Raw genomic sequence first — 24566 nt, 5'->3', positions numbered from 1 at the left:
TCCAAATTGTGAAGTGGTTGCCCCTTTATCATAGTGGGTACACCCAATACACCATGAGTGTACTCTCAAAAGCACAGGCCAACAAATAGAACAACATTTATAAAGTGTTTCCATACAGAGACCCCCCTCTTTCAGCCAGTTCAATGAAGCTGTTTCGTTCCTGGTTGATTTAAGTGAAGTTAGCACAAAGTGTCCAGCTTTGTATCAACTCCTACACTGAAGAGAAGTGCTTGTTGATCCTGGGCCTGAAAGGTGGGTTACAATGTAACAAGACCAACTGGAACAGTTTCTGCTCGTTTTAAAGGAGAAGTGCATGCGAGAAGTTGATTTCTCTTTTCCTAGTGGTGTTTAGTCACTAAAGAGGCCAGGGGTCGCAGAAACAATGCCAGTCAGGTGTTGCAAGGGAGAGCCCAGGGGTCTCAACTACGACCCTTGGTGACCCCTAAATGATGTCTATGGTGGGGCCTGCAGCATGACGTGGTACTGCCCCCACATTTGCGGTAAAGCCCAACTCTGTTAGAAATAAAGGGGTCACAACACATTACAGATCACTTCAATGGGTGTCAGAGGAAGTTAAGCATTACACCAAATTCAATCTAGTCAATTTCACAAAACACCTGATGATTTTCCTTTTAACAGCCTAAGTACGGCTTGTAATCAATGCTACATAATCAGATGCCCTAACCCGGGTTTTAGTGCAATAGAAAACAATACATAACCTAACATAGACTTGTATAGCATACCATGAAATCAGGCACATTTTCTCACACATCTACTAGAAAGGTTGGCCTCCTGCTCAAAACCCACCGGGCATACATGTAATTACGTACCTGCCATGGGCAACCGCCAAGGTAACATCGAGCTCCTCCCACGATTCTGGTATCATTCAATTGCAGGTACTCTCTTGTGTTTATTGATTCATCCCAGTCGACTTCATGTGTCTCTCCATCCATAAGCTTGAGTGTGGTATCATCTTGTGCCTTGTTATTACTTAAAGAACAGTCTAAAGATGATGTTTTTCCAGTGCAATTTGGATTGAGATATGTGGAATTACCAAGATCTGAGTGTGTGGCATTATCAAGCAGAGGGTTTGTGGCACTGTTATTAAGTGGCAATGATGTACCTCCTAGGTGAGAACTGGTGGAATTATCCTGGGGAGTGGTTGTGGAATTATCTTGGAGAGAATCCATTGAGACATCTTCGAAAGAATGTGTTGAATTATCCCAGAAAGAATTTGTAAAATTACCCTGTAGGGAGTTCTTTGATTCAGTTAGAAGGGATTGCATTGACTTGTTCAGTAGAGGGGTACTCGAGTCATCATGCACAGAGTGTGCGGAATCTCCCAGCAGATATTGGGTGGTATATTCCCGTGGAGAGCGTGTAGAGGTGGTCTTCTGGGTATGTGTGGAATCGTCCAGCAGAATCCACAAGGAATCACCCTGTAGAGGTTGTACGGCATCTTCCTGGAAAGAGCGTGTGGAACTCTTGGTTAAACCACATGGGAATAGAACTGCAAAAATAAGAGTTATTGTTTACATCTATAGAAGTAGATACTTTGTTTAGCAGACACACACAAATTGTGCAAGTTTTGTTAAGTACTTAGAGTGGGGCATCTCTTAGCAGTGACTGATGTATGCAGGGTGTCTTCCTATAAGTAAGTCTCAGGTATGACCCGAGGGATTGTTTGGGTTCTCATCTGTGGCAGCTATGAAGTATGTGTCTGCTCTTAATGAGGACGGTATGGGATGAAGATCCTCCTGTGATCTGCTTTTCCTTATTCCCAATGCAAGTAAACTTGACACCACCCTCTAGTGTATCTCCATGCTGCTTCATAAACTGTTAAGTGTTTTGTATAACACATTTTGTTCAGAGCGTACAGCATACATAATGATTGAGCATCTCCCATCTCAACAATATAAAATTGGTCCCACCAGATTCACATTAGACTCTTTACATAGCTGATTACATCAGGGGAAGCTCATTGGGTGTAAACCTTATTGTCAGCATGGTTACCCCATCCCTATGCTACCTAACATAAGAGAAAAACTCTAAACTTCTTCTTACCCCCCCCCCCCCCTCCTCTCCTCCTTTAGCACCACATCACACCCACTCCAGTATCCTAATTGGCGTCTAGTCTAGATTACACATTGTTCAATATATTTTTGTTTTCAAGATTCCTTTTTGGTAAGCATTAGATGTTCTTGTAACCACTGTTAGCCTTCGTTTGGATCTGAGTCAGCAGAATCTGGAATATGTAGAGCAACCAAGGAAGAATATTCATTTTCATTTCATTGATGCGCCCACTCCATGAAATGTAAAGTCCTTTCCATTTATGAAGGTATGTTAAATTCTGTAATTGAAGTCGGCTCAATTTCCTTTTGTCCTTGTTGCCACTGAATTGTTAATGTGCACCCCCAAATATTTGATAGAGGCGCTCACCCACTTTATTGGGTGCAAGGCTTTCATTCTATCTGCTAAAAGTGAGATATTTAGGGGCATATTTATAAGCTCATATCGCCACAGGAATGTCACTTTTAGTGACGTTCCTGTGGCGATAAACCCTTTGCCTTATTTACAAGGCGGTACTAAGCCACTCAATTTAGCCCCCTTTCATGCTACACTTAGCGTGAAAGGGGTATGCAATGGGTGTTGTGGTGGGCGTTCTGCTGCAAAACCCATCGATTTTGCTGTTTGTATGTGTCCTTCATTGTGTAGCATCCAAAGGGCCATATGTATAAAAAAGTAGCAGAGTGCGGGTTTGCTCCACAATTGCTAACGCCATGCTCCGCCACTCTAGAAACGCAGGAATACAACATATTTACAGTAATAAGATGCACCCCTGCATTTCTCCCAACACTGGCGCTAAATTCAGCTGCCTAGTGCCAACACAGGCACCTTCGCACCATAGTGCAAGTGTGCCTGCGTTGAGGGAATTATTGTTGATGTGCAAGAAGGGAAACCTTCTTGACAATCCAGAATGGCGATGGGTACCTTCCTAGTGTGCTACATTGTGCAGCACACATAGAAGTTGCAAATCATCATTTTCCTCCCACCTAGAACTGGAGACCGCAATGTTGTCTAGTTATGCGGCACTGACGTTCTCCAACTCAGCCAGGACCTGGTTGACACACCTCTGGAAGGAGGTACAAACGTTCTTTTGACTGAAGGGCACTACCTAGAACTGGAAGTGTCCTTCTGGGGAAGAGAAAGCTGCCCTTTCTTTGGCCCCTTCAGTTAAGGCAACCTGCCACTACTCAGATGTTAAATCAAATGCGCTGAGGAACTTGGCAGCTCAAAAGCAATCCAAGAACTCAATAGCTCGAGGGATGGGGTGTGAGTCAGTCTTGATGACGGCATTAAGCCACCGGTAATCCACACAGAATTGAAGGTCAGTGGCGGCATCCGGAGCGGCAGCCTTGGGGACCAGCACCACTGGGCTGGACCAAGGGTTGTTTGAGGGCTCAACAATCCCTAACGCCAGCATTTGGAGAACTCCTCCTCAGTGCTGGCTCTCACCTTATCAGACAACCGGTAGATTTTACTCTACATCTGTGTGCTGACCTCCGTGTCAATATCATGGGTACACCATGTACTGAGTCCTAAATTAAGGGATACAAAACTGCCCCAATAAATGGTGGCAGTCTCTCTGTTGTTTTTGGGTCAGTGTAGGGGAGAGGCTGACATCCTCCACTGACCCTTCCAGATCCTCAGAAGAAAGGAGATCAGGGAGAGTGTTACTCTCCTCTTCCACCCCATCGTCCATTACCAAGAGCATGGCTACCTCGGACATCTCGAACGTGGGGTTTGAGAAGATTGATGTGTGAGACCTTTAACGGGTTCATAGGAGTCTTGAAGTCTTTCTGGTAGGTCAACTCACTCTTTGGCTGCTTCATCTCATAGGGCCCAGACCAACGGTATTGCATATCACTGGGCCCCACAGGCTCCATGCCCCTCACTTTTTGGCCAGGCTGAAACGTGACTAGAGTGGCCTTCTGGTCAAACCACTGTTTCATGACTTCCTTCACCTTAACTTGTTTCCAGAAGCGCTTCATCTAGGTATGGAGTGCCACCATGTAGCCAACCACATCCTGGGGGGCCTTTGTGGGAGCTTGCTCCCATCCCTCCTTGACAAGTATGAAAGGCCCTTGAACCAGGTGCCCATACAAAAGCTCAAAGAGCTCAAGCCAAACCCCTTCTGAGGCACCCCCTAGCATGCAAACAACAGGCATGGCAAGAGGACATCGCACTTCCACCACAAAGGCTCTGACAGGTCCACAACCATGTCTTTGAGAGTCTTGTTGAACCTCTCAGTGAACCCATTGGTATGAGGGTGGGTGGGAGTGGCAAACTTGTAGGTTACCCCACATTCTTTTCACATGCTTTTCATGTATGCCAACATGGAGTTGGTACCCCATCTGACACCAGCTCATTGGGCAATCCCACAAGGGAAAATATCCTAATCAGTGCTCTGGCCACTGTGCGCGGAGTCACTGTTCTCATGGGGATAGCCTCCAGGTAATGGGTGGCATGATCCATCAAGACCAGGATGAACCTATTGCCTATAGCTGTTTTGGGGTCCAGAGGCCCAACAATATTGATGCCCATTCTCCCAAAGTGGATGCAAATGACAGGAAAGGGTTATAGGGGAGCCTGGCGTGCTCCCCCTGACTTGCCACTGACCTGGCAGGTAGGACAGGACCTGCAGAAAGCCTCTACTGCCCTCCTAATTTGAGGCCAATGAAAGTGGGTGACAAGCCTGTAGAAGGTCTTGTCCTGCCCCAAATTCCCTGCCATGGTTACATCATGGGCCCACTCCGATAGGAAGACCCTGCCTTGGCGCTGGGAGACCCCCAACACATGTGTTGCCACAGGCTCAGGAATTTCAGGCTTGCTATACAGGAGACTATTCTCACAGTATATCAAGTGTTCACCAGAGGTGTCCCCAGCTGCCTGTGCCTCGGCCTGCTGCCATAGGCCTTCAAGAGTAGGGTACACCATCTGCACCTTGCAGTACTCCTCCCTTACGGGACACCCTTCCTGCTGCCAGTTGGCCAGCCCACGTATGTTCCCCAGGGTGGGAACATCCTCACCTGCTTGCTCCAGGACATCGCCCTCAAAGTTATCCTTCTACTGGACCGTTGGAGTCTCATGAGCGGGTTTCCTGCGCTCCTTGCCCTTCCTCTTTTTGACAGGCACCTGGGCAGGTCTTGCAGGCTCCAGCTCCTCCTGACTACCCTCATGGGCAGTCATGGATCATGTGGTCAGGCACACCTACTCAAGCAGCCCTAACATCTCCAAGGGTGACCTGAGCTTCTCCTTCCAGAAGATGTGCCCTAGGTCATTGCAAAGCAGACAATCCACAGGTATGGACAGCTACCCTCAAGGAACCTGAGACCCTCTTCACTCAAAGAGAAAAACAGCCACTGGGTAGTGACTCTCATGATTGCCAACTGCAACAACTTGGCATAATACATTAGGGGCTACCTGCTCTGAGGTCATTAGATGACATCTGACAGATGTCATACTGGCACCAGTGTCCCTCAGAGCCTCCAACCTCTGCCCATTGAGGTTGTGATCTACTGCCTTTCTTTTCTAGTATTACTAGGCATGAGAGTTCTCATCGCCATCTCTCTGTCACTCAGGGACACTAGGGTAACTTCTACATTGTCCCTCACTAACTGGGATAATCTCCTCCCCAAGTGTTACACTAGCCAACGCTACTGCCTGTTCAGCAGTGGGGGTATGTGCCCGCTTGGGACATTTAGCATCCCACTTCCCCCTTGAAGTGCCTTTCCTGTTGGCACACATAGCACTTGGAGGGGTCCCTTCCCTGAGGACTTATTGTCAGGAAACCACTTCTTCTCCTTCTCAGTTGGGGGATGGGAGTTTTCATCTGTGGGACTAGATTGGGGGCTGTTAGGCCTGTCATCCTTAGGGTGGTTTTTCCCCATACGTTTTGCATTTTGCCTCTAATTTTTGTTGATTCTTTTTGTTGGCCTTAGGACCCTGAGCACTTTACCTCGGTAACCAGTGCTAATGTGCATGTGCTTCTCCCCTAAACATGATGACATTGGTGTATTCCTGAGTGGTATATTTGTCATATTAGTAGGTCCCTTGTAAAGTGGTATACCATATACCCAGGGTCTGTACTTCAAATACAAGTACTACTAGTGGGCTGCAGCACTGATTGTGCTACACACAGAAGTAGCCTTTCAAGCATGGTACCCGTGTGTGTGGTTTACTGCCACTTCAACTTGGCATTAAAAACTACTTGCCAGGCCTTCAACTCTCCTCCTATTACATGTATGTTACCCCTAAGGTAGGCCCCCGTTTACCCTAAGGGCGGGGTGCCATGTAAGTAAAAAGTAGGACATACACATGTATGTTTTGCATGTCCTGGTAGTGACAAACAGCCTATTTCATTTCCCACTACTGTGAGGCCTACCCCTCTCATAGGCCAGCATTGGAAATTCCTTTATTCACCTTTAAGTTGTCATTCCTGATCAGAGAGGAGTAGCTTTTTCATGTTTCATATGTTTGGAATGGTAATGAAATCCTCCTTACTGGTGAAGTTGGATTTAACATAACTGTTTTAGAAATGCTACTTTTAGAAAGAGGGCATTTCCCTGTACTTACTCTTCTTTGTACCTGACAGCCTGTCTCCATACATGTCTGGGTTAGGTGACAGCTACACTTTGTGCATTTCCTCTAGGCAGCCACAAACACAGAAAGATGAGGCCCATCGGCATTCAGAGCACTCATCTGCATTCATGTGCATTCTGACGGGTCTTCCTGCGTAAGGAGGTATGGGAGGGGCTGTCACTTACACTTCAATAGGTAGTGTCCACTCCACACACTAAGTACTGATTTACCCCTTACCCCTGGCAGACAGGACTGTGTTGAAAGGCATCCTTGTACACTTTGAAGAGTTAATTTGCTGTCACCCCTTCATCAAAGGCACTTTTGGGTGTAAGTAGTGGGTCTCTGACCCCCTAAATTCAGACACTTCTGGATCTTGAACTGAACCTCTGTCAGAAGGACTGCTGTGCTGGTTACCTGGACTGCTTTTCCGTAGGATTGCTTTTCGGCTTGTTGCCCTGCTCCCTGCTGCTCCCTGACTCTGCTGGAAGGAGAGCTGGTCTATACCTTCCCTCCTAGTGAGTTCCAAGAGATTGTTGGCTCCTGTTTTCTGAAGTCACAGGGACCCAAAAGACTTCCAGAAATCCTGCTGGTGCTGCTGGACCCTGCCTTCTATGAGTCCTATCCTTGCCTGAGTTGCTTCCTCCAAGTTCTGGCCCTCAGAAGTGGCTCTGCATCTGCTTTTTGCAAAAACTGTTGCATTACATCGACTGTGTGAGAAATTCCGCTGCATTGCCCTTCAGGGATTATGCAGAGGCTGCTCGACTACAACGGTGCACAGCCTACGTAGCTCAACAATGATGCTCTGCACAGTACAACAACAAAGTATTGCAATCACTTCAACTGAGCTTGACAATGACACAGCCCCCCCACTTTGCATGGCTTGATGCTGATGCAGTCAGCGCTCAATGTCGGCACTTGCTGCAGCCAAGGTATTTCGTAAGCAGGACCTGTCTTGGTACTGTAGCTGGCTTGCCTCTATCCCAGTCGCCTTAAACTTTTGATTTGCACCTGTCCCGTGTGACATCAAGTAACCTTTTGGCCATTAGTGATTTCTACGCATTATTTTTGGTTTATTCTTAAAAAATGTATATCTTGTCTACTTCGTATTGGATTTTTGTTGTTTTGGTCTTATATTGCTTAGATAAATGTTCTCTATTTTTCTAAACTTGGTTGGAGTCTTTTTGTGGTGTATTCATTGCGTTACTGTGTGTGTGTTGCACAAATACATTACTCATTGCCTCTTTAGATAAGCCTGACTGCTCTGTGCCATGCTACCACAGGGTGAGCACAGGTTATCTTTTAGTGTGTATCTCGCTTACTCGGTGTAGAGTGGTGGCTCCTGCCTGGCCTGGGTGCATACCTCAGCCAACCAGGAATCCCATTTCTAACATTGGTGATCAGCAGTGAGGATAGCTTGTGTTTGTGCAATGCCAAATAGTAATTAATTGTTCACTACAACTCTATACTGCAATGAGTTTGAGACGTTTTCAATTCTCCCTTTTCTGACATCTTTTGATTTTTTCAAAGTCCCTTTTCAAGTCCCATTTTTCCCTGCGACATCTGTGGTCCTACATGGCAATATGGAATTCGAGCGGGCCAACCTGGAAGCATACACAGTGGCTCAGCTTAAGGGGTTATGCCAGGAGAAAGTGGTGTTCCACAAGGGAAGTGCCAAGAAGGCAGAGCTTCAGAAAGACTTGAGAACATGGGCAGAGGCCCGCCTAGAAGGAGAAGTGGATGAGGAGAGGTCTGTGCCCGAGGATGGACCAGAGCGAGACCTGACAGAGGGTCTTGATATGCAGCCTACAGAGCGGGGGAGCAATCCTCTCAGGACTGGTAGTCCACTCTAGAGCAGGCATCAGAGTGTCTTCAAAGAACCTGTCCTCAGAGGAGCTGATAGACAGGAAAGAGGAGCAGAAACTCAGACTGGTCAAAGAGCAGGCTTTAGAGGAAAAGCGGCTAGTCATGGAAGAAAGGAAGATGGCCCATAAGCTGACCCTCCGAGAGCTGGATATCAGAGCCCTCTACATGGAGGGGCAGCAACAACAAAATGGTGGCAGCATACCTGCAGAGTCTGCCATGAGTCCAGATTCCATATCCCATAAGATATGGTACCCAATTATAATCTTGGGGGTGACATAGGAAGTGCACATTGTCCTAAAGGAGTTAAGGGGGGGGGGGGGGATAGTCTTTGGTGGTACATGGCCATGGCGGCAAGGGACACACTCCTTACACTAGAGGCGGGAGACCAGACCAGCTATACTGCCATGAAGACCATTTTAGTCAGGATGTTTGGGTTAAGTCCTGAGAAGTACAGGCAACGGTTCAGGGCTAGTCACAAACTCTCTACACAAACATGGGTGGATTTCTTGGACTTTGCTGGGAAGGTACTGAAGGGATGGGTGAAGGGCAGCAAAGTTAATGATTATGAAGGGTTGTACAATTTGTTTTTGAAGGAGCACATTTTTGTTGTTTTCCAGAGCTGCGCCAACACCTGGTTGATGGCAAGTTTGCTGATTCCAGGAAGCTTGCTGAGGAGGTGGATCTCTGGGACAGCCCCACCATTTCCAAAAAGGTATCGGGGGACTCCTAATAGGGTGGTTAGGGTAAAGGAGCTGGTTCACATTCCCGATCTGGCCACCATAAGAAAAGTTACCCTGACAAAGTTCAGCAGCCCAAGCCCATCAAGTACTTTGAGTGCTACGAGCTTGGACAATACAAAGGGGATCTCAAGTGTCCAAAAAGACCACCACCTCCCACGGGAGGAAAGATTCCAGGGGTGGCTAGTAAATTGCTGGAGGAGGAGTTCGTCCCAATTAATGAGGAGGGGGGAGTTTACAGGGGTTACCCAAGTGTACCTGGGTGACAGTGAGATGGTTCCTAAGATCCATGTGCCCCCAAATACTGAAAAGTGTCAGCATCAATGGACAAGGAGTGGAGGCTCTGAGGCATACTGGCGCCAATATGACTATGGTAAGGAGGCAGCTGGTTTCCCCACAGCTGGTAATTCCTAATACATTCCACCAGGTTGTGGTAGCTGATAACAGAGATGGTCACTTTCCTGTGGATCTGGTTCCATTTGAGGGGGGGGTCAGGTATCTGAAAGTTGTAGTGAGCCCTGCCATGCCTGTGGACTGTTTGTTAGGCAATCTCCTGGAGCACACTACCTGGAAGGAAGTGGAGATCTAGGTTCATGTGGAGATGTTAGAGTTACTTGAGTGGATCTGTGCAACAACAAGGTCCATGGCTGGCCGGGAAGGGAGTCAAGAAGGACTGGTACCTTGAACAATGACCCAGCCAGCTGCTAAGAAGGGAAAAAGCAGAGGGCATGGTAATCCAGCCTCTGAAAGTATACCTCTAGTGAGATGGATGGGACAGCTACGGTAGCTGCGCCGGAGTCCACTTAGGAGGACATTGCTTCCCTTGGTGTCCTGCCTGAGCTTGCTGGAAGGCATGTAGAAAGAGGACCCACCAAGGAGGAGTTCAGTATTGCACAAAGGGAGTACCATCCCCTTGTGGGCATGAGACAACAGGCTGAAGCCCACCCAAGCAGCAAGTGATGCCTCTGGTAGTCACCACAATCACTGGGAGGACAACCTCCTGTACAGTGAGTGTAAGGCTCCTGGGCATTGAACACCAAGGGGTCTGGTGGTTCCCCAGTGCTACAAGGCCTTCCATCTGAAGCTGTCTCACAAAACCCCCCTAGCAGGGTACCAAGGCCAAGACAAGACCTTTGCAAGACTTGTCCCCCACTTCTATTGGCGGCTGAGGATCAAAGATTCTTCAGACGCATTCTGTAGGAGTTGTCTGACCTACCAGGTCAGCGGAAAGACATGGCAGAGGCATAACACCCTCCTTAATTCCTTGACTATTGTTAGCACCTCCTTTGAGAGGTTGGGCATCGACATTGTAGGGCCTATGGATCCCAAGACTGCATCATGCAGCAGGTTTAACCTGTTTTCTGGTCGATCGTGCCACTAAGTACCTAGAGGCAATTCCTCTGAGGACTACTACTGCACAGGAGTGGCATAGGCCCTGATGTTGATTTTTACCCAAGTGGGTTTCCCCAAGGAAGTTGTGTCTGACAGGGGCACAAACTTAATGTCTGCTTTTATTAGGTCAATGTGGAAGGACTGTGGGGTAATATATAGGTTCTCCACCCCTTACCATCCACAAACCAATGGGCTTGTTGAGAGGTTCAACAAGTCCCTAAAAGGCATGATCAGAGGCCTGCCTGAGGCTCTGAGGAAAAAGTGGGATATCCTCTTACCATGCCTGTTGTAAGCTTACAGTAAGGTGCCACAGAGAGGAGTAGGTTTCAGCCCCTTGAACTGTTGTATGTGTACCCAGTTAGAGGATCTCTGAGTCTGGTGAATAAAGAGTAGGAGCTCTAGGGACAGTACCCCAGGATGTAATGAGCTACATGCTGGCCTTCAGAAGTAGATGGCCAAGTTATGTAAGCAAGCTTCCAGTAACCTTGAAGCCAGCCAGGAAGTCATGAAGGAGTAGTATAGCAAGAATTCTACCACTGTGAAATGGCAATATGGTCCGAAAGTATGGGTGATGGAGCTAGTAGAGCCCAAGGCCCTCCAGGACAGCTGGAATGGGCAATATGAGGAGATTGAAAGAAAGGGTGAGGCCAAATACCTGATGGACCTCAAGACCCTTAGGCAAGCCTACAGGGTGCTGCATGTAAATCGCCTCGAACCGTACTTTGAGAGGTCAGAGCTCACCATGCTGTTGGTGGCTTATGGAGAAGAGGAAGTGGAGAGTGAACCTCTCCCTGACCTCTTGGACTCCAAGGAGAAGGATGAGTCTGTGGAAGGAGTAATCATATCCCCCACTCTAACTCCTGAACAACAGAGAGACTGCCACTAAGTGATGGGGCAGTACTCTTCTCTGTTTCCCCCTTATCCCTGGGACTACCCACCTGTGTTCTCATGGTGTGGACACCGGACACAACCTCCCTGTTAAGAATACATCTTACAGTTTGTCAGATAAGGTGAGGTCCAGCATTGAAGCTTGAGTGCCCAAAATACTGCAGAAGGGGTGATAGAATCCCCCAGTAGCCCACGGTTCAGTCCCGTGTTTCTGGTACCAAAAGCTCCCACACCACGCCTGAACTTTCGTTCTGTGTGGACTATAGAGGACTACATTCTGTAACTAAGACTGATGCTCACTCAATCCCCATGCTGATGAGCTGATTGATTGGTTAGGGACTGCCTGATATCTCAGCACCTTTGATTTTATATCAGGGTACTGGCAGACCGTCCTAATAGATGGAACAAAGTAGAGGTCAGTCTTCTCCACTCCAGAGGGTCACTATCAGTTCAGAGTGATGTCCTTTGGATTAAAGAATGTCCCTGCCACCCTCCAGAGACTGGTGAAGTAGACCTTGCTTGTATGGAGGTCTTCTCTGCTGCTTATCTGGATGACATATATGAATCTAGTAGCAGCAGAAGAATCACATTTTTTCACCTCCAGGAAGTTCTTGAGGCCCTACAACTTCACTATCAAGGGAAGTGAGTGCCAGATAGGGCAGGGGTCTGAGGTGTACTTGGGACACCTGCTGGGCACTGGGAAGGTGCAACCCCTTCAGGCCAAGATGAAAACCATCATGGTCTGGCTGCCCCCCACAATCCAGACTGGGGTTAGAGCCTTCTTAGGCTTCACTGGGTACTATAGGAGGTTTGTCAAGGGATATGGCGCCATTGTTGCCCCTTGACTGAGCTTACTTCGAAGAAGCAGCCCAGAAATCTGATCTGGACAGAGACATGCCAAACTGCATTTGACTCCCTGAAGCAAGCCATGTGCACAGCTCCTTTACTCAAGGCCCCCAATTTCTCCCAGGAATGTATGAAGTGTGTGACATATGCCTCAGAGCATTTCAGAGGGGCAGTATTATCCCAACTTAGTGAGGAATGCCTAGTCTAACCTGTAGCCTTCATCTCCAGGACGTTACTCCCTAGGGAACAGAGATGGCATGCTATTGAGAGAGAAGCTTTTGCTCTGGTATGGGCACTGAAGAAGTTGAGGCCATACTTGTTTGGCACTCGCATCCTGATTCAGACCGACCACGGGCCCCTCAGGTGGCTGTAATACAATTAGTACAAAGGTGACCATTGACTCCATTTTGCGTGCACAACTACATTTTATGCTTTCTTACAGCTACAGGGTGGGTATGATCTCATTCTTCATAGCGCTTCATGTTTCAGAAGCTGTTTTGCTCTGTGTTGTGTAGTGGGGGATGTGTATTTGATACCATTCACAAGTGTGAGAAAGGAATGTCGATTTGATTCGATTCATAAACTTTATTCGACAGTTAAGTCATAAAAGTACAGCATAAAAACACACTTTTACATATAAAACCAGATAATAAATATTTAAGATGCAATTAAATCCTATTTATCACTCTCGAATAGATTTTTTAAAAGTGGTCAATCTGCCACAGTAAAATATATAAAAGCAGTCATCATTTCGTTGTACAATAAAATATGACTCCTGTTCTAGAGTCAATATCAAAATTAACAAAGGAAACATAGCATTATTCCGATTGGCAAGACTAAAATAGCATAGTAACATCATATTACTAGGAAAATACATAAACAGTCAATCCTTTCCTATGTGTTGAAATTATTTGAGCGGATTGACCATGCCCAAGACAGAAACTTAGCCACAGCAATTGCTAAGGGAGGGGATGGGTCAGAACTCAAAATCCGCAAGGCTGTGGCATGACTTTTGATGCCAATCAGCTTGCAGATAGGCTTTATCCACATGCTCCTTGGAGCAGCATAAAGATGGCATGGAAACATAATGTGAGCCACTGTTTCACAATGGTTCAAACACTTGCTACATTTATCGTTGGTATTCTCCCCCCATTTTGAAGTAAATTCACGTGTTGGGAGAGCACCCGCCCTGAGTTGGAAATACAATTTGCGATCGTGTGGTTTCTTGATCAGATCCCAATATTTCTCAAATTGTGGGCAGGACTTATAGTCAAGAAAGCGACCCGCAAGGTGGGTGGAAAGACCTTGTTGGATCGTTACCATATAAACAAATTCCCAATATCTTTCTTTCAATATTTTCTTAGATGGAAACTTTGCGTTTATGGGGTCTTCTCAAAGTTCTGACATCCCCAACTTCACTAACAGAGATCGGATGTCCTTCAGCCATTTTATTTTATGAAAAGGATCGGCTTTTATGACATCCATAAGACCCTCGGCATAGTGTGATAATTCCTCAGTACACCATAGCCTGCGCCAATATAATAATGGGCGGAGATTTGCTAGGTATACCAAGGTTTTTTTTCCAAGGTCCAAGAATAAAGGCCCTAGGGGGGTACTTTGGGGGAGGCGAGTCACTTTACGTAGAAAGGCATTTTCCAATACAGTTAAACAATGTAAGTTTTCAAGTCCCCACAACTCTGCTCCATATAGGGTTGAACTCAACACCATCATCTCATAGATATCTAATACTGGGCTGATTGGTTTAGTTATGGAGGTTTTAAATTTCCCTAGAAGGATACCAGCTTTCTGTCTGTGCGTCATAACAGCCCGATCGAGTTGGCTTTTCCAACGCATATCCTTCTGTAAGGTAACGCCCAGATATGTAAACGATTCAACCTGTTCTAGGGGCGAATTATTCATATACTCGCTGCCTCTATATGATTTATGATCATTAAAAGACATAAACTTGGTCTTGGCAGTATTTATCTCCAGGCCGCGCAGGCGGTAAAATTCTTCAAAACGGTTAAGGGCCTTTTGGAGACCACTCGGAGTCTTTGATATAATCAAAGTATCATCCGCAAACATGAGGATTGGGATTATAGTGCCTGCCAGCACCAGAGCATCCGTGGGGGTCAAGGAGAGGTAGTCAGCCGCCCCATTGACAAAGAGCGAGAACAGGGTTGGCGCTATAACGCATCCCTGCCGCACGCCCCTCCCAACGGGGAAGGCATCCGTGACCTCTCCCCGTACCCCCCACCGTACCCGGGCAAAATTATCCTCATGAAGCCGGACGATAAGTGACAACAACTCCGGGGCCAACCCCAACTCGCCCTAAACCTGCCATAATTTCCTACGCAGAACTAGGCCAAAAGCTGCCCTCAAATCAACAAAGACAGCGTATAAAGCCCGTTTTCCCAGTCCCACTGTCCTCCAGTACAGATTGATAAAACGGAAGACTTGGTCAACCGTACTGGTTAGGCGAGGAAAGCCAGCCTGCATTGGACTCATAATGTCGTTATCATCGATCCAGGCCTGAACCTTAGATAAAACCATTCTGCCCATAATCTTCTGTACTGAGTCTATTAGGCTGATTGGCCTGTAGTTCCCTGCTTCCGACTTATCTCCCTTTTTAAACACTGGGATAATTTCTGCCCCCTTCCACGATGGGGGGACTCCAGCTCCCTGGGCAACAGCGTTTGCAATATGGGTAATATATAATCGCCATGATTCTCTGTCGTTTACAAAGAGGTCGGCTGGGATGCAATCCATACCTGGTGCTCTACCCCTCTATACTGCATCTAGTGCTTTATCTACATCAGCCGGGGTGAAAACCGCTTCATTGTAGTGAGTATACTCATATAAGCCATAGGACTGTTCATCACTACTCATGGCATACTGCGGTTAAAAGTAGTCAACCCAGGCATGCTGGGGCACATTGTTCTGGGGGCAGTCCGGGCAGCCACCACTGCCCCATTTAAGTATGTCCCAGAACTGCTTGGGGTTCTTAGCCGCACAGGCTTCCTTGAGTTCCTGCCACTTAGACTCCTCCCAGGATTTTTTTGCCTCAGCCTTGGTCTTCCTGTACCTTCCCTGTGCTTCCCTTACTTTGGACGTATTTCCTGTTCCTAAGGCTTTACCTAGACTAGTCCGTGCATTTCTACAATTCTCGTTATACCAACAGTCTTGCCTTCTTTTGCCCTTTTTGCTCTTGCCCGCACTAGGCTTACAAAATTGGGCTTTTAGTCGATCAAAAAGAATTGTATGGACCTCAGAAACTACTCCAGCATCATTGGATTCCAGTTCAACTATTGCGTTAGTTACATCCCTTTTAATTTCAGCTAGGATTTCGAGGGTATCAGCTATTTTACTCCACTTTAAGTGGCGCATATCATTTGCTAATACGAGTTCTGGTACTATAGCCTCCTGTTGTACTGGGACACCATTCACTAGTGACAAATTAAAGAAGGATGTAAGTGGATTGTGGTCACTTTCTATCCGAGCAATCACCACCATATCCTTAAGAATACATCTCCTAAGGCTGGCACACCTGCAAGCACCACCACATAGGGGATGGATTCTGGGGGGGAGATCAGTCAGCTTTTTGTTGAATGCACGCTGGGTTTACCCATGTTTGATTGGATGTTATATTGTGGCGCCCTTTTGGCTCCCCCTGTCCCAGCCCCTCCACTTGTTACAGGTTGGCTAGATACATCCTGATTTCCCCAATTTCCCTGAGGTGGCAGAGGGGGGTTATGTAATGTAGCAACTGGTTCACGAACAACTTCAGAGTTACTGTTCACAGTCAGTTGACCCTTAGAATATCCTGTTCCATTCTCATCATTTGGCAAATTTGGTTCAATGGGTCCTTTTGCCCGGGGTAAAGACCTTGTCTGTGCCGATGCAAATGACAATACCAGGCATACTAATCTATTTTCAATAATGTCCAGCCTGTCGTATATGGGAAGGCACGTTTTTAAAAAAAAATGGATTAAAGTTTAATCCAAAAATCCGACCCCATCTCAGACGGTAGCTTATCACCAGGAGTCGAGGGCAATATTATCGCTTCGCTAGAATGTGAACCAGGGTCCGGGCTATGGGGCACAGGTAGTCCAGCGTCCTTTTCGACTATATTCATTTTCCGATTTTTGGCATTCTTCCCATTGGCATTTATGCCCCACGTTTCCTTTTAAGTGTCTGGCTTATCGTTGATTGGGTCCGCCCCTGTTCAGAATTACATGCGGAGCGTGTCATAGCGCGTGGTGCCAATGGTACCTGTAGCGTAGTTGGAGGGGGGAACAGAATATCTCTAGGTCTAGCATCTACTTCATCAGATGCAGGAGGAGTAAGAGGAGACTGGCTTTCTCCTAGATGTGATACTCTTTCCTCCTGCCCTTCGTTGTTACAACCCGGCTCAGTAAGATCTATAGGATGCAATTGTAGCGGAGATTGAGCACAAGCCAGGGTACCCAACGATGAGAGTTTTTCAAAGGCAATACCCATTGAGAGTCTTTTTTCAGTCTGTACAATTTCTTTAGCTAGGACAGCCGAGGCTCTAATTAAAAATTGATCGAGAGTTCCTACTGTAGAGCCATCTACGATAGATTTTCTTCCTTTCCTACCCATAGTAGCTGCCATGATGCAATACAGTCAATGCCTTCAGGATACCAAATTAAGCTACTAATATGCAATAGAGGTTGCCAATATAGATTAAGGTCACACTAACCTTCCAATACAGATGTTAGAGAGGGGTCCTGTCCCGTCCTCGAGCCGTTCTCGAATGGGCTTAAACGGACCCGCCCTTGGCCCGGGCTTTGCCCGGCGCCCGCCCCTGCACGCCCCACGCTGCGTGGGTCCTCCTGGGGCTTTAAGCGCCTCCTGGCGCTGGCTGATGACGGTGACCTCCTGCGCCGCTGGGGGCCGTAGGGAGATGTGGTCCCTTCCCCTCTGGCACGGTTTTGTTGGTGGTGTGGTGCGGGAGGCGGCAACAGCCGCGAAAGCGAAAAGACAAGCAGCAAACCCCCTCCGAGGGGCTCCACGACCCAGACAACAACAGGTAGGGCTTAAAAGAACTGGCTGCAAACTCCGGCCCGTCCCGGAATGTAATGCTCTGCCTCGGAGCAAACATTGGAGCCTGGCCAGCTCCTGTGAGTGAACTGGATGCAGACTGGTACGGCCTGCCAGTCTTGTCTGCAAAACAAAAGGAAGGAGGGGAGGTTTCTAGAAATCTCTCTTTGAGTTGAGTAAAGGTATCAAAGAAAGGGACTTTTGGCTCTCAGGCAGGAGCTCGCCTGTGGAACAGACACGTTGCCCTGAGGCCTTTTATGATCCCGATCGACACTTCTGCCTGATAGTGAGGGCTCCTAATCGTGCTGGCCAGAATGTTGAAAGATGTTCTATCGGTGATGTATTTCAAGTATTGATTACTTGCTTTGTGTATATATTCAATTCAATTCAAAATTCCTTTATTCGGTTTGCAAGTTTCCATAGAAAACCATAAAAGTTCACAAGATTAAATGAATATACAAATCAGAACAATATACAGGATAAGAAAAATGCGTTAAAAGATACAATGAAGAATCCAATAAATCCAATTGCAAAAGTATATAGTCAAAGTGGAAGAATCCAAAATGGTTTTAACCAAGATTTGCTTGATGTCTAACACAGAGCTTGAGGTAGCGTGCCATGTTTTTTGCAGATAGCTTTTCTTCCAGGAATTGTAAAATAAGAAAAGCAGAACGACACCTGCGTAGACCCAGTGTTTTTAAAATTGGCAATAACCAGATTTTCCTGGGCTCAGTATAAAATTTACAAAATAAAACAGTGTGTATCGAAGACTGAGGGGAAACTTCGTCACAGGGGCAAGGCGAAAGAGTCTTGGACCAGTCGCTATGATGTGGGAATGTCACTAATCGGTGAAAGATATTAAGCCTGAAACGTGTCAATAATAATTTCTCATAATTGCTCAGCTTATACGTTAGATAAGGCTGCATGGAAAAGGAAGTTTGGATAGTTAAAATGTGTTGCACTGAACTTTTTCCTATCTCCAGGTTTAGTCTTACCTCTTCCAAGTGTGACCTACAGATCTTTTTAAGTGAACTTCTGGGCGCTTCCAGCAGAGTTAAAGGGAGCAGATAATATTTCTTCAAGCCCAGGTCATAAAAAAAGTTTTTGACGTAAGCGAGCCATTTAATCTTAAACTTATTTTCAAGCAAAAGGCAGTCACAAAGAAGGATTCGAGATAGTTCGCTTTTTGGGGACGTCCAAACGCGGTGCCAGAGAAGAATTGGTTGGAGTTTGATGATGTCTGAGATATACGCCATACCCAATTCTAAATGGCAACAAAAGTTCGAAGAGCTTTGTGGGAGAGCAAGCAGGTACTTCAGAAAACTGTTCTCAATTTCCTGAAGAGCATCCACGTTTGCATGTCCCCAAACTCCTGGCCCGTAACATGATATTCTATATCTACAAGTTTCCTTTCTCCGTGTACATCTATCAAGTATACTTTTTTTTTAAAATCTCTTTATTCGCATCAGATTGGTCCGTACAAGCATACAAGCACATAGTAAACAAAGTGCAATGAGAACTGTAGCAGTTATTATACAAAATAAGCAGCTGGAGGACGTGACCAATAGTATTACAGGCGGTGCAACACATTCTAGAAGACTCATTTTCCTTTTTCCAGTTCTACAGTAGAATCGCACATGTGGAAGAATGACGTAAAGAGATATACATGCTTTCAAACATAACGAAAATGAATATGCCATCGTGAGAGAGAGAGCGACCAGCAACACAACAATCATTATTAAGGTGGTAACAGCATTAGTATAGGCAGACGATGACCGAGGAAATTACATATGAGGAGATGTCAGTTGTGCAACATCATCAAATAGGGGCCAAGTAGGCAATGACATAGAGAAGAAAACCCCCCTTTCTCAAGCATCACTAACCATGGAATCGGCAGTTCCCGCCCACCCCGTCCCAGTAGTGTTTTAATGACAAGACCCTCATAACGCAACAGGCAAAGCTCAACTGTCATGCTAGTGATACCTATCCCACCCCTTCCGGGACAATAGAACTGGCAGCTTGGGATTGTGTAGCTTGCGTTAATTTGCTGACGTACTGTCGGTATGGGCCCCAGATATCAGCTGGGCGTGAAGCTGTTGGGACCTGCGTGGAATATTCCACACTATTGATGTTGCATTGGGCAAGACTGCGTAACCATGCCTTGGAGTTGGGGATTCGTCTGGACCCCCATAATAAAGCAATTTCTCTTTTCGCCAGCAAGAAGCCTATGGCAGCCAGCTTCCGCGTGGCGCGGGGGAACTCAACCACAAAACCAAGCAGTGCAATCTCTGGTATGGGCTGCAGCTCGCATTCCAGAATGTCGCCTAAGATGTGGTGTACTTGTAGCCAGTAGTCATGCAGTTTGGGACAAGTCCATGTAAGGTGTGCAAAGTCGGCATGCGGGGCCTTGCATTTGGGGCAGCTATGAGGCCTGGTTGGGTCGATTTTGTGGGCCAGGTCCGGTGTGAAGTACAACCGCCTCAAAAACTTGAAATGTATCAATTTGTGCCTACTATTAATGGAGACATCTTTAGTAGCTCGGCAACAAGCGGCCCATTGGTCATCCGAGATAGGTCTACCTAAATCGGTTTCCCATGCCGCACGGACCCTCGCGTCCGAAGCAGGAAGGGGCGCCACACAGAGTCCGTACAGCCTAGAAACCATATGTGCGCCTGTGTGGGACTGGAGTAAGAAGGTTAGGGCAGCCATGTCATCTGGGGGTAGTGGGAACGAGGGGAACTGTGCTCGTAGCATGGATCGCACTCTGGTCAATACAAACGAATCCATAAACGTCCGGTCAGTGAACCGCTGATCCTCTGACACTGAAAAGACATGTCCGTCTGGGAACAGGTCCCCTATTGTGGTGAGCTGATATTTGGATAGTGTGTTGCAAACCACTTTTTCAGCTGTGATTGGGAACCAGTGTGGGTTCGGTAGTGGAAGAGCCGGAGAATACAACACGTCTAACTGGAGTAGTCTCCGCAGTTGCATCCAAGCCCATGATGTAGTGGAAACAGTCTGTATGTCTTGCGGGTCTCGGGGTAAGCCTTTTGGCAGTACCGTGTTGAGGGCAAGCGGCAATACCAAGTCCGCCTCTGGCCGCAGATATGGAATCCGAGCGTCTGGGTGGAACCAGGGACGTGCATAAGCGCATTGCGCGACCAGGTAGTAAAGATAAAAATCGGGCACTCCAAAGCCTCCTCTTTCATAAGGCAGTGTCAGGATTCGCCAGGAAACTCGCGGGTTCTTGTCTCCCCACACCAACCGTAGCAACAGCGTGCGTAGTTGGGTGAAGAAGATTTTAGTGAGTGGGATCGGAATGTTGTTAAAGAGATATAAAAAACGGGGGAGCACGATCATTTTAATTATGGCAATACGGCCAGCCATCGATAAAGGAAGGCGAAGCCAATGTGCCAGATTATCTTCCAGGAAGTCCAACGCCCGGCCATAGTTCAGTCGAATCATTGATACTGTGTCTAAATGAATGTGGATACCCAAATATTTTACCGAATCAGCATTCCATTCAAGCGGGAACGGGCAGTCCCAGCGTTCAGTGGAGGGGGTGAGTGGAAAGATGTCGGATTTGTGCCAATTAACAGGAAGGCCGGAGTATTCCCCAAAGCGGGTGATCTCCAGAAGCAGGGGCGCCAGATTCGTCTCCGGGGATCTGACATATAAAATGGTATCGTCCGCGTATAGGGAAATAAGAAGCGGACCCGTTCGAAACTGGAGCCCACGGTGCATGTGGTGTTCCTGAAAGTGCCACACCAAAGGGTCAATGGCCAGGATGTATAGCAGAGGGGACAGGGGGCATCCTTGCCGGGTTCCCCGAGAGAGAGGGAAGCTATCAGAAACAGTGCCATTAAGGCGCAGCCGCGCCCTAGGGGCGGTATAAAGCAGTTCGACCGTAGAGACGAACAGCGGCGGCATGCCCATCCGTCTCATGACAGACAGAAAAAAGGGCCATTCTAAAGAGTCAAACGCCTTTTCGGCATCCAAAAACACCGCAGCCGCTGGTGTATCTGGGTCTATTCTGTGGAGCACCGAAAACAACGTCCTGAGATTAAAGGAGGTGGATCTGTGGGGGACAAATCCAGACTGAGCTGGCGAGATAATAGACTCCATCAGTAAAGACAGTCGGGTTGCGAGGACTTTGGCTAAAATCTTGTAGTCTAGGTTAAGTAGGGAAAGGGGTCTGTAAGAGCCACACCTCGCGGGGTCCCGGCCCGGCTTAGGGAGTAGAATGATGACAGCTTCTCGGAGCGTGGGTGACAAAACCCCTGTTTCGAGTGCCTCCGCATACATCTCTATCAAGCGGGGTACCACCTCCTCTTTGTATTCTTTATAAAAGTCGGCCGAAAAGCCATCAAGCCCCGGTGCCGAGGAGCCCCTCAATGCATCTATAGCCTCAATGACGCAGTCCGGATCGATAGGCATAGCCAGGAAATCCTGCATATACTTCTCCAGGAATACCATGGAGATCTCGTTGATATAGGGGCCTGGGTCGCGATGATCCCCTGTCAGAGTGGAGGTGTACAATGTTTTGTAGTAGGATAAAAAGGTTTCGCAGATGGCAGGGGTGGTCTGATGTCGAACGCCCAAGTCATCCACCACTTCAGAGATGTATGAGGCCTGTCGGGGAGGGCGGAGCAATTGAGCCAAGAGCCTGCCAGGTCTGTCTCCTTCTCCGTATTGTCTAGCTGAGTGTTGTGCGCCTAGATATTTCAATTCCCTATCTGCAGTATTCCTGAACTCCTGCAGTAGCTCTAACCTCTTCGCCTCTACCTTACCGTCGGTGTCCGTGAGTGTGTCTCTGTCCAGTTTGGATATGTCTGTCTCGATACTTGTCATGGCGGCCCGAATCTCGCGCAAGGCCCCTACGTGTTTAGTGATGCAAACCCCTCTAATAGTGGCTTTGAATCCCTCCCACAGTGTGGCCCAAGTGTCTACAGTGCCCGTGTTGTGCTCAAAATACTCCTCTATCGCTGTACGAATGTCTTCCTGGAAGACCGGGTCAGATAACGCCTTGCCGGGGAACGGCCATTGTCTCTCGTATCCCCCCAATCTGGGAACCAGTAGGGTCAGTACAATAGGAGAGTGATCCGACAACGTGCGTGGGAGTGTCGAATGATCCTTCACCCAACCCGCCACTCCTGGAGAAAGGAGCCAGTAGTCGATCCTGGTGCTAGTGTTGTGATATCCAGAGTGATGTGTATAAGTGGGCGTGTTAGAGTGCAAACGAGCCTCAATATCAATGAGCGGGTAGTGTGTGCACATGTCTGTCAGTACCGCGCGTGAGCGGGGTTTGCAGTCTGGGGAAGAAGACGTGCTATCCCTGGCAGGGTCCATCAATAAGTTAAAGTCTCCACCTATCACCAACATATCGGTGTCCAGGCGTAGCAAGGCATCATGGAGACTTTGGAATAAGGCAGGGGAGTCTGAGTTGGGACCATACACTCCAGCAAAGGTAATCTTGAAGCCAAGAAGTACCCCTGTAACAATGACATATCTGCCTCCATCGTCAATTACACTGTCTGAGTGCACAAAGGGGACCCGCCTATGTATCATTATCGCCACACCCCTCGCATATCTGCTGTCGCCGGAGAAGAACCTGTAGGCGCCCCAACCCCTGGCAAATGAGGAGGAGTCATTCCGCACTAAGTGTGTCTCTTGTAGAAACAATACATCAACCCCATGTCGCGCTGCGTAGTTTAGGACCTGACGTCGTTTTCTCGTGTTATTTAAACCTCGGACGTTCCATGACATCAGGGTAAGTCTGGAAGGCCCAGGTTGCTGTCCTACCTTAGCCATTCAAAACCGAAGGAATCACAATGAAACAAGTGTGTGCACAGCAGCCGCCTCCCTCCCGCACAATAGGCATCATTCATGAATAAAAACAGTGCAATGTCATTAACATTATAACCGAAGAATGAAACAATCCCTCCCACCCTCCCACCACCCAGCCTCTCCTTAAGCCCCAGGAGGCATCTCCCATCCCGAATAAGAACACCAATATCATCCGACAAATGCAATGGTCCAGTAATACAACCGAAAAGTAAAAGCCAACTAAGAGAAAAGCACAATAAGGCTCGTGCCATGTGGGGGGTGGCAACACTCCGCCACGCGGGTACCCCGGCCGGGGCGACATTCAATTCTCAACAAGTATAGAAAACACTGCAAAAATTACATCATCGTTAGGCGCAGAATACTGAAAGGAACGGCCATTCCAAAGAGAAGGGGTACAATTCAGCCTTGACCGCTCTCCGCAAAAAGGTCAGTACTAGCCTGCGAGTCAGTGTGTGGCGGAGATTTTTGTGCTTCACCTGAGGACCTAGGCGACCCTCTGTTTTTGTAAGCTTGACAAAATTCCTGTGCCTCAGCGGGGGAGTCAAAAATACGAAACCTGCCATCCACGTCTACTCTGAGCCTGGCAGGGTACAGCATTCCGTAGCGCAACCCCAACTTGCGCAAAGCGGCTTTGACACCAGTGTATCTTCGGCGCGCGTCCTGGACCATAATTGTGAAGTCTGGGTAAAAGGATAGCACTCCGCCTTGCCATTTCACCTCGCCAGCCTCCCTGGCAGCTTTTAGTGCCGCGTCTCGGTCTCTGAAGTTCATGATTCTGGCTATGATGGGCCGGGGTGGTAACCCCGGATTAGGGCGAGGCCCCAGCGATCTGTGTGCGCGCTCCACTATGAAGCCAGCCGTGAATGTGTCCCTGCCAAACAGTTCGATCAAGAGATGTTCCACAAACGTGTCAAAGCGTCCAGTCGCCGTCGTCTCCGCAACACCAATTATGCGAATGTTATTGCGCCTACTGCGTGCTTCTAAATCCTCGTTCTTAATAGCAACATCCTTAAGGATCTTCTCCACGCGTTCCAATCTTTTCAGCGTCGACGCAGCTCCATCTTCTAAGTCGGAAACTCTGGATTCAGTTACATCCAGGCGCCGATCCTGCGATTGAATCTTCGCGCCCATGTCCGCCATTTTTTTTTCGAGAGTGTCGAAGCGGGAGTCCAAGGCTTTAAATCCAGCACGCATTTCGCCCAACATTTCGGCGACCATACCAGCGGTGTCTCCCGTTGTCACTGGGCCTTCAGCGTCCGCAGCATGTGTGGGTGGGTCTTCAACTGT

At 47.7% G+C, this 24566-nt stretch overlaps 1 protein-coding gene across 1 annotated transcript in view; it reads right to left on the bottom strand.

The window, feature by feature from the left end:
* The window catches only part of LOC144791363 (coagulation factor X-like), a 231930-nt gene that overhangs the window by 37679 nt on the left and 169685 nt on the right, over window positions 1-24566 (bottom strand). The window contains exon 7 of the mRNA XM_078666038.1: window positions 831-1510. Within this exon, the coding sequence (XP_078522164.1) occupies window positions 831-1510 (680 nt within the window). The remainder of the gene's footprint in view (window positions 1-830; window positions 1511-24566) is intronic.

This window comes from Lissotriton helveticus, chromosome 11, assembly GCF_964261635.1.
Source record: "Lissotriton helveticus chromosome 11, aLisHel1.1, whole genome shotgun sequence".
Classification (NCBI taxonomy): Eukaryota; Metazoa; Chordata; class Amphibia; order Caudata; family Salamandridae; genus Lissotriton; species Lissotriton helveticus.
The sequence above is the reverse complement of the archived record's forward strand: the minus strand, read 5'-3'. Positions and strand labels throughout refer to the sequence as shown.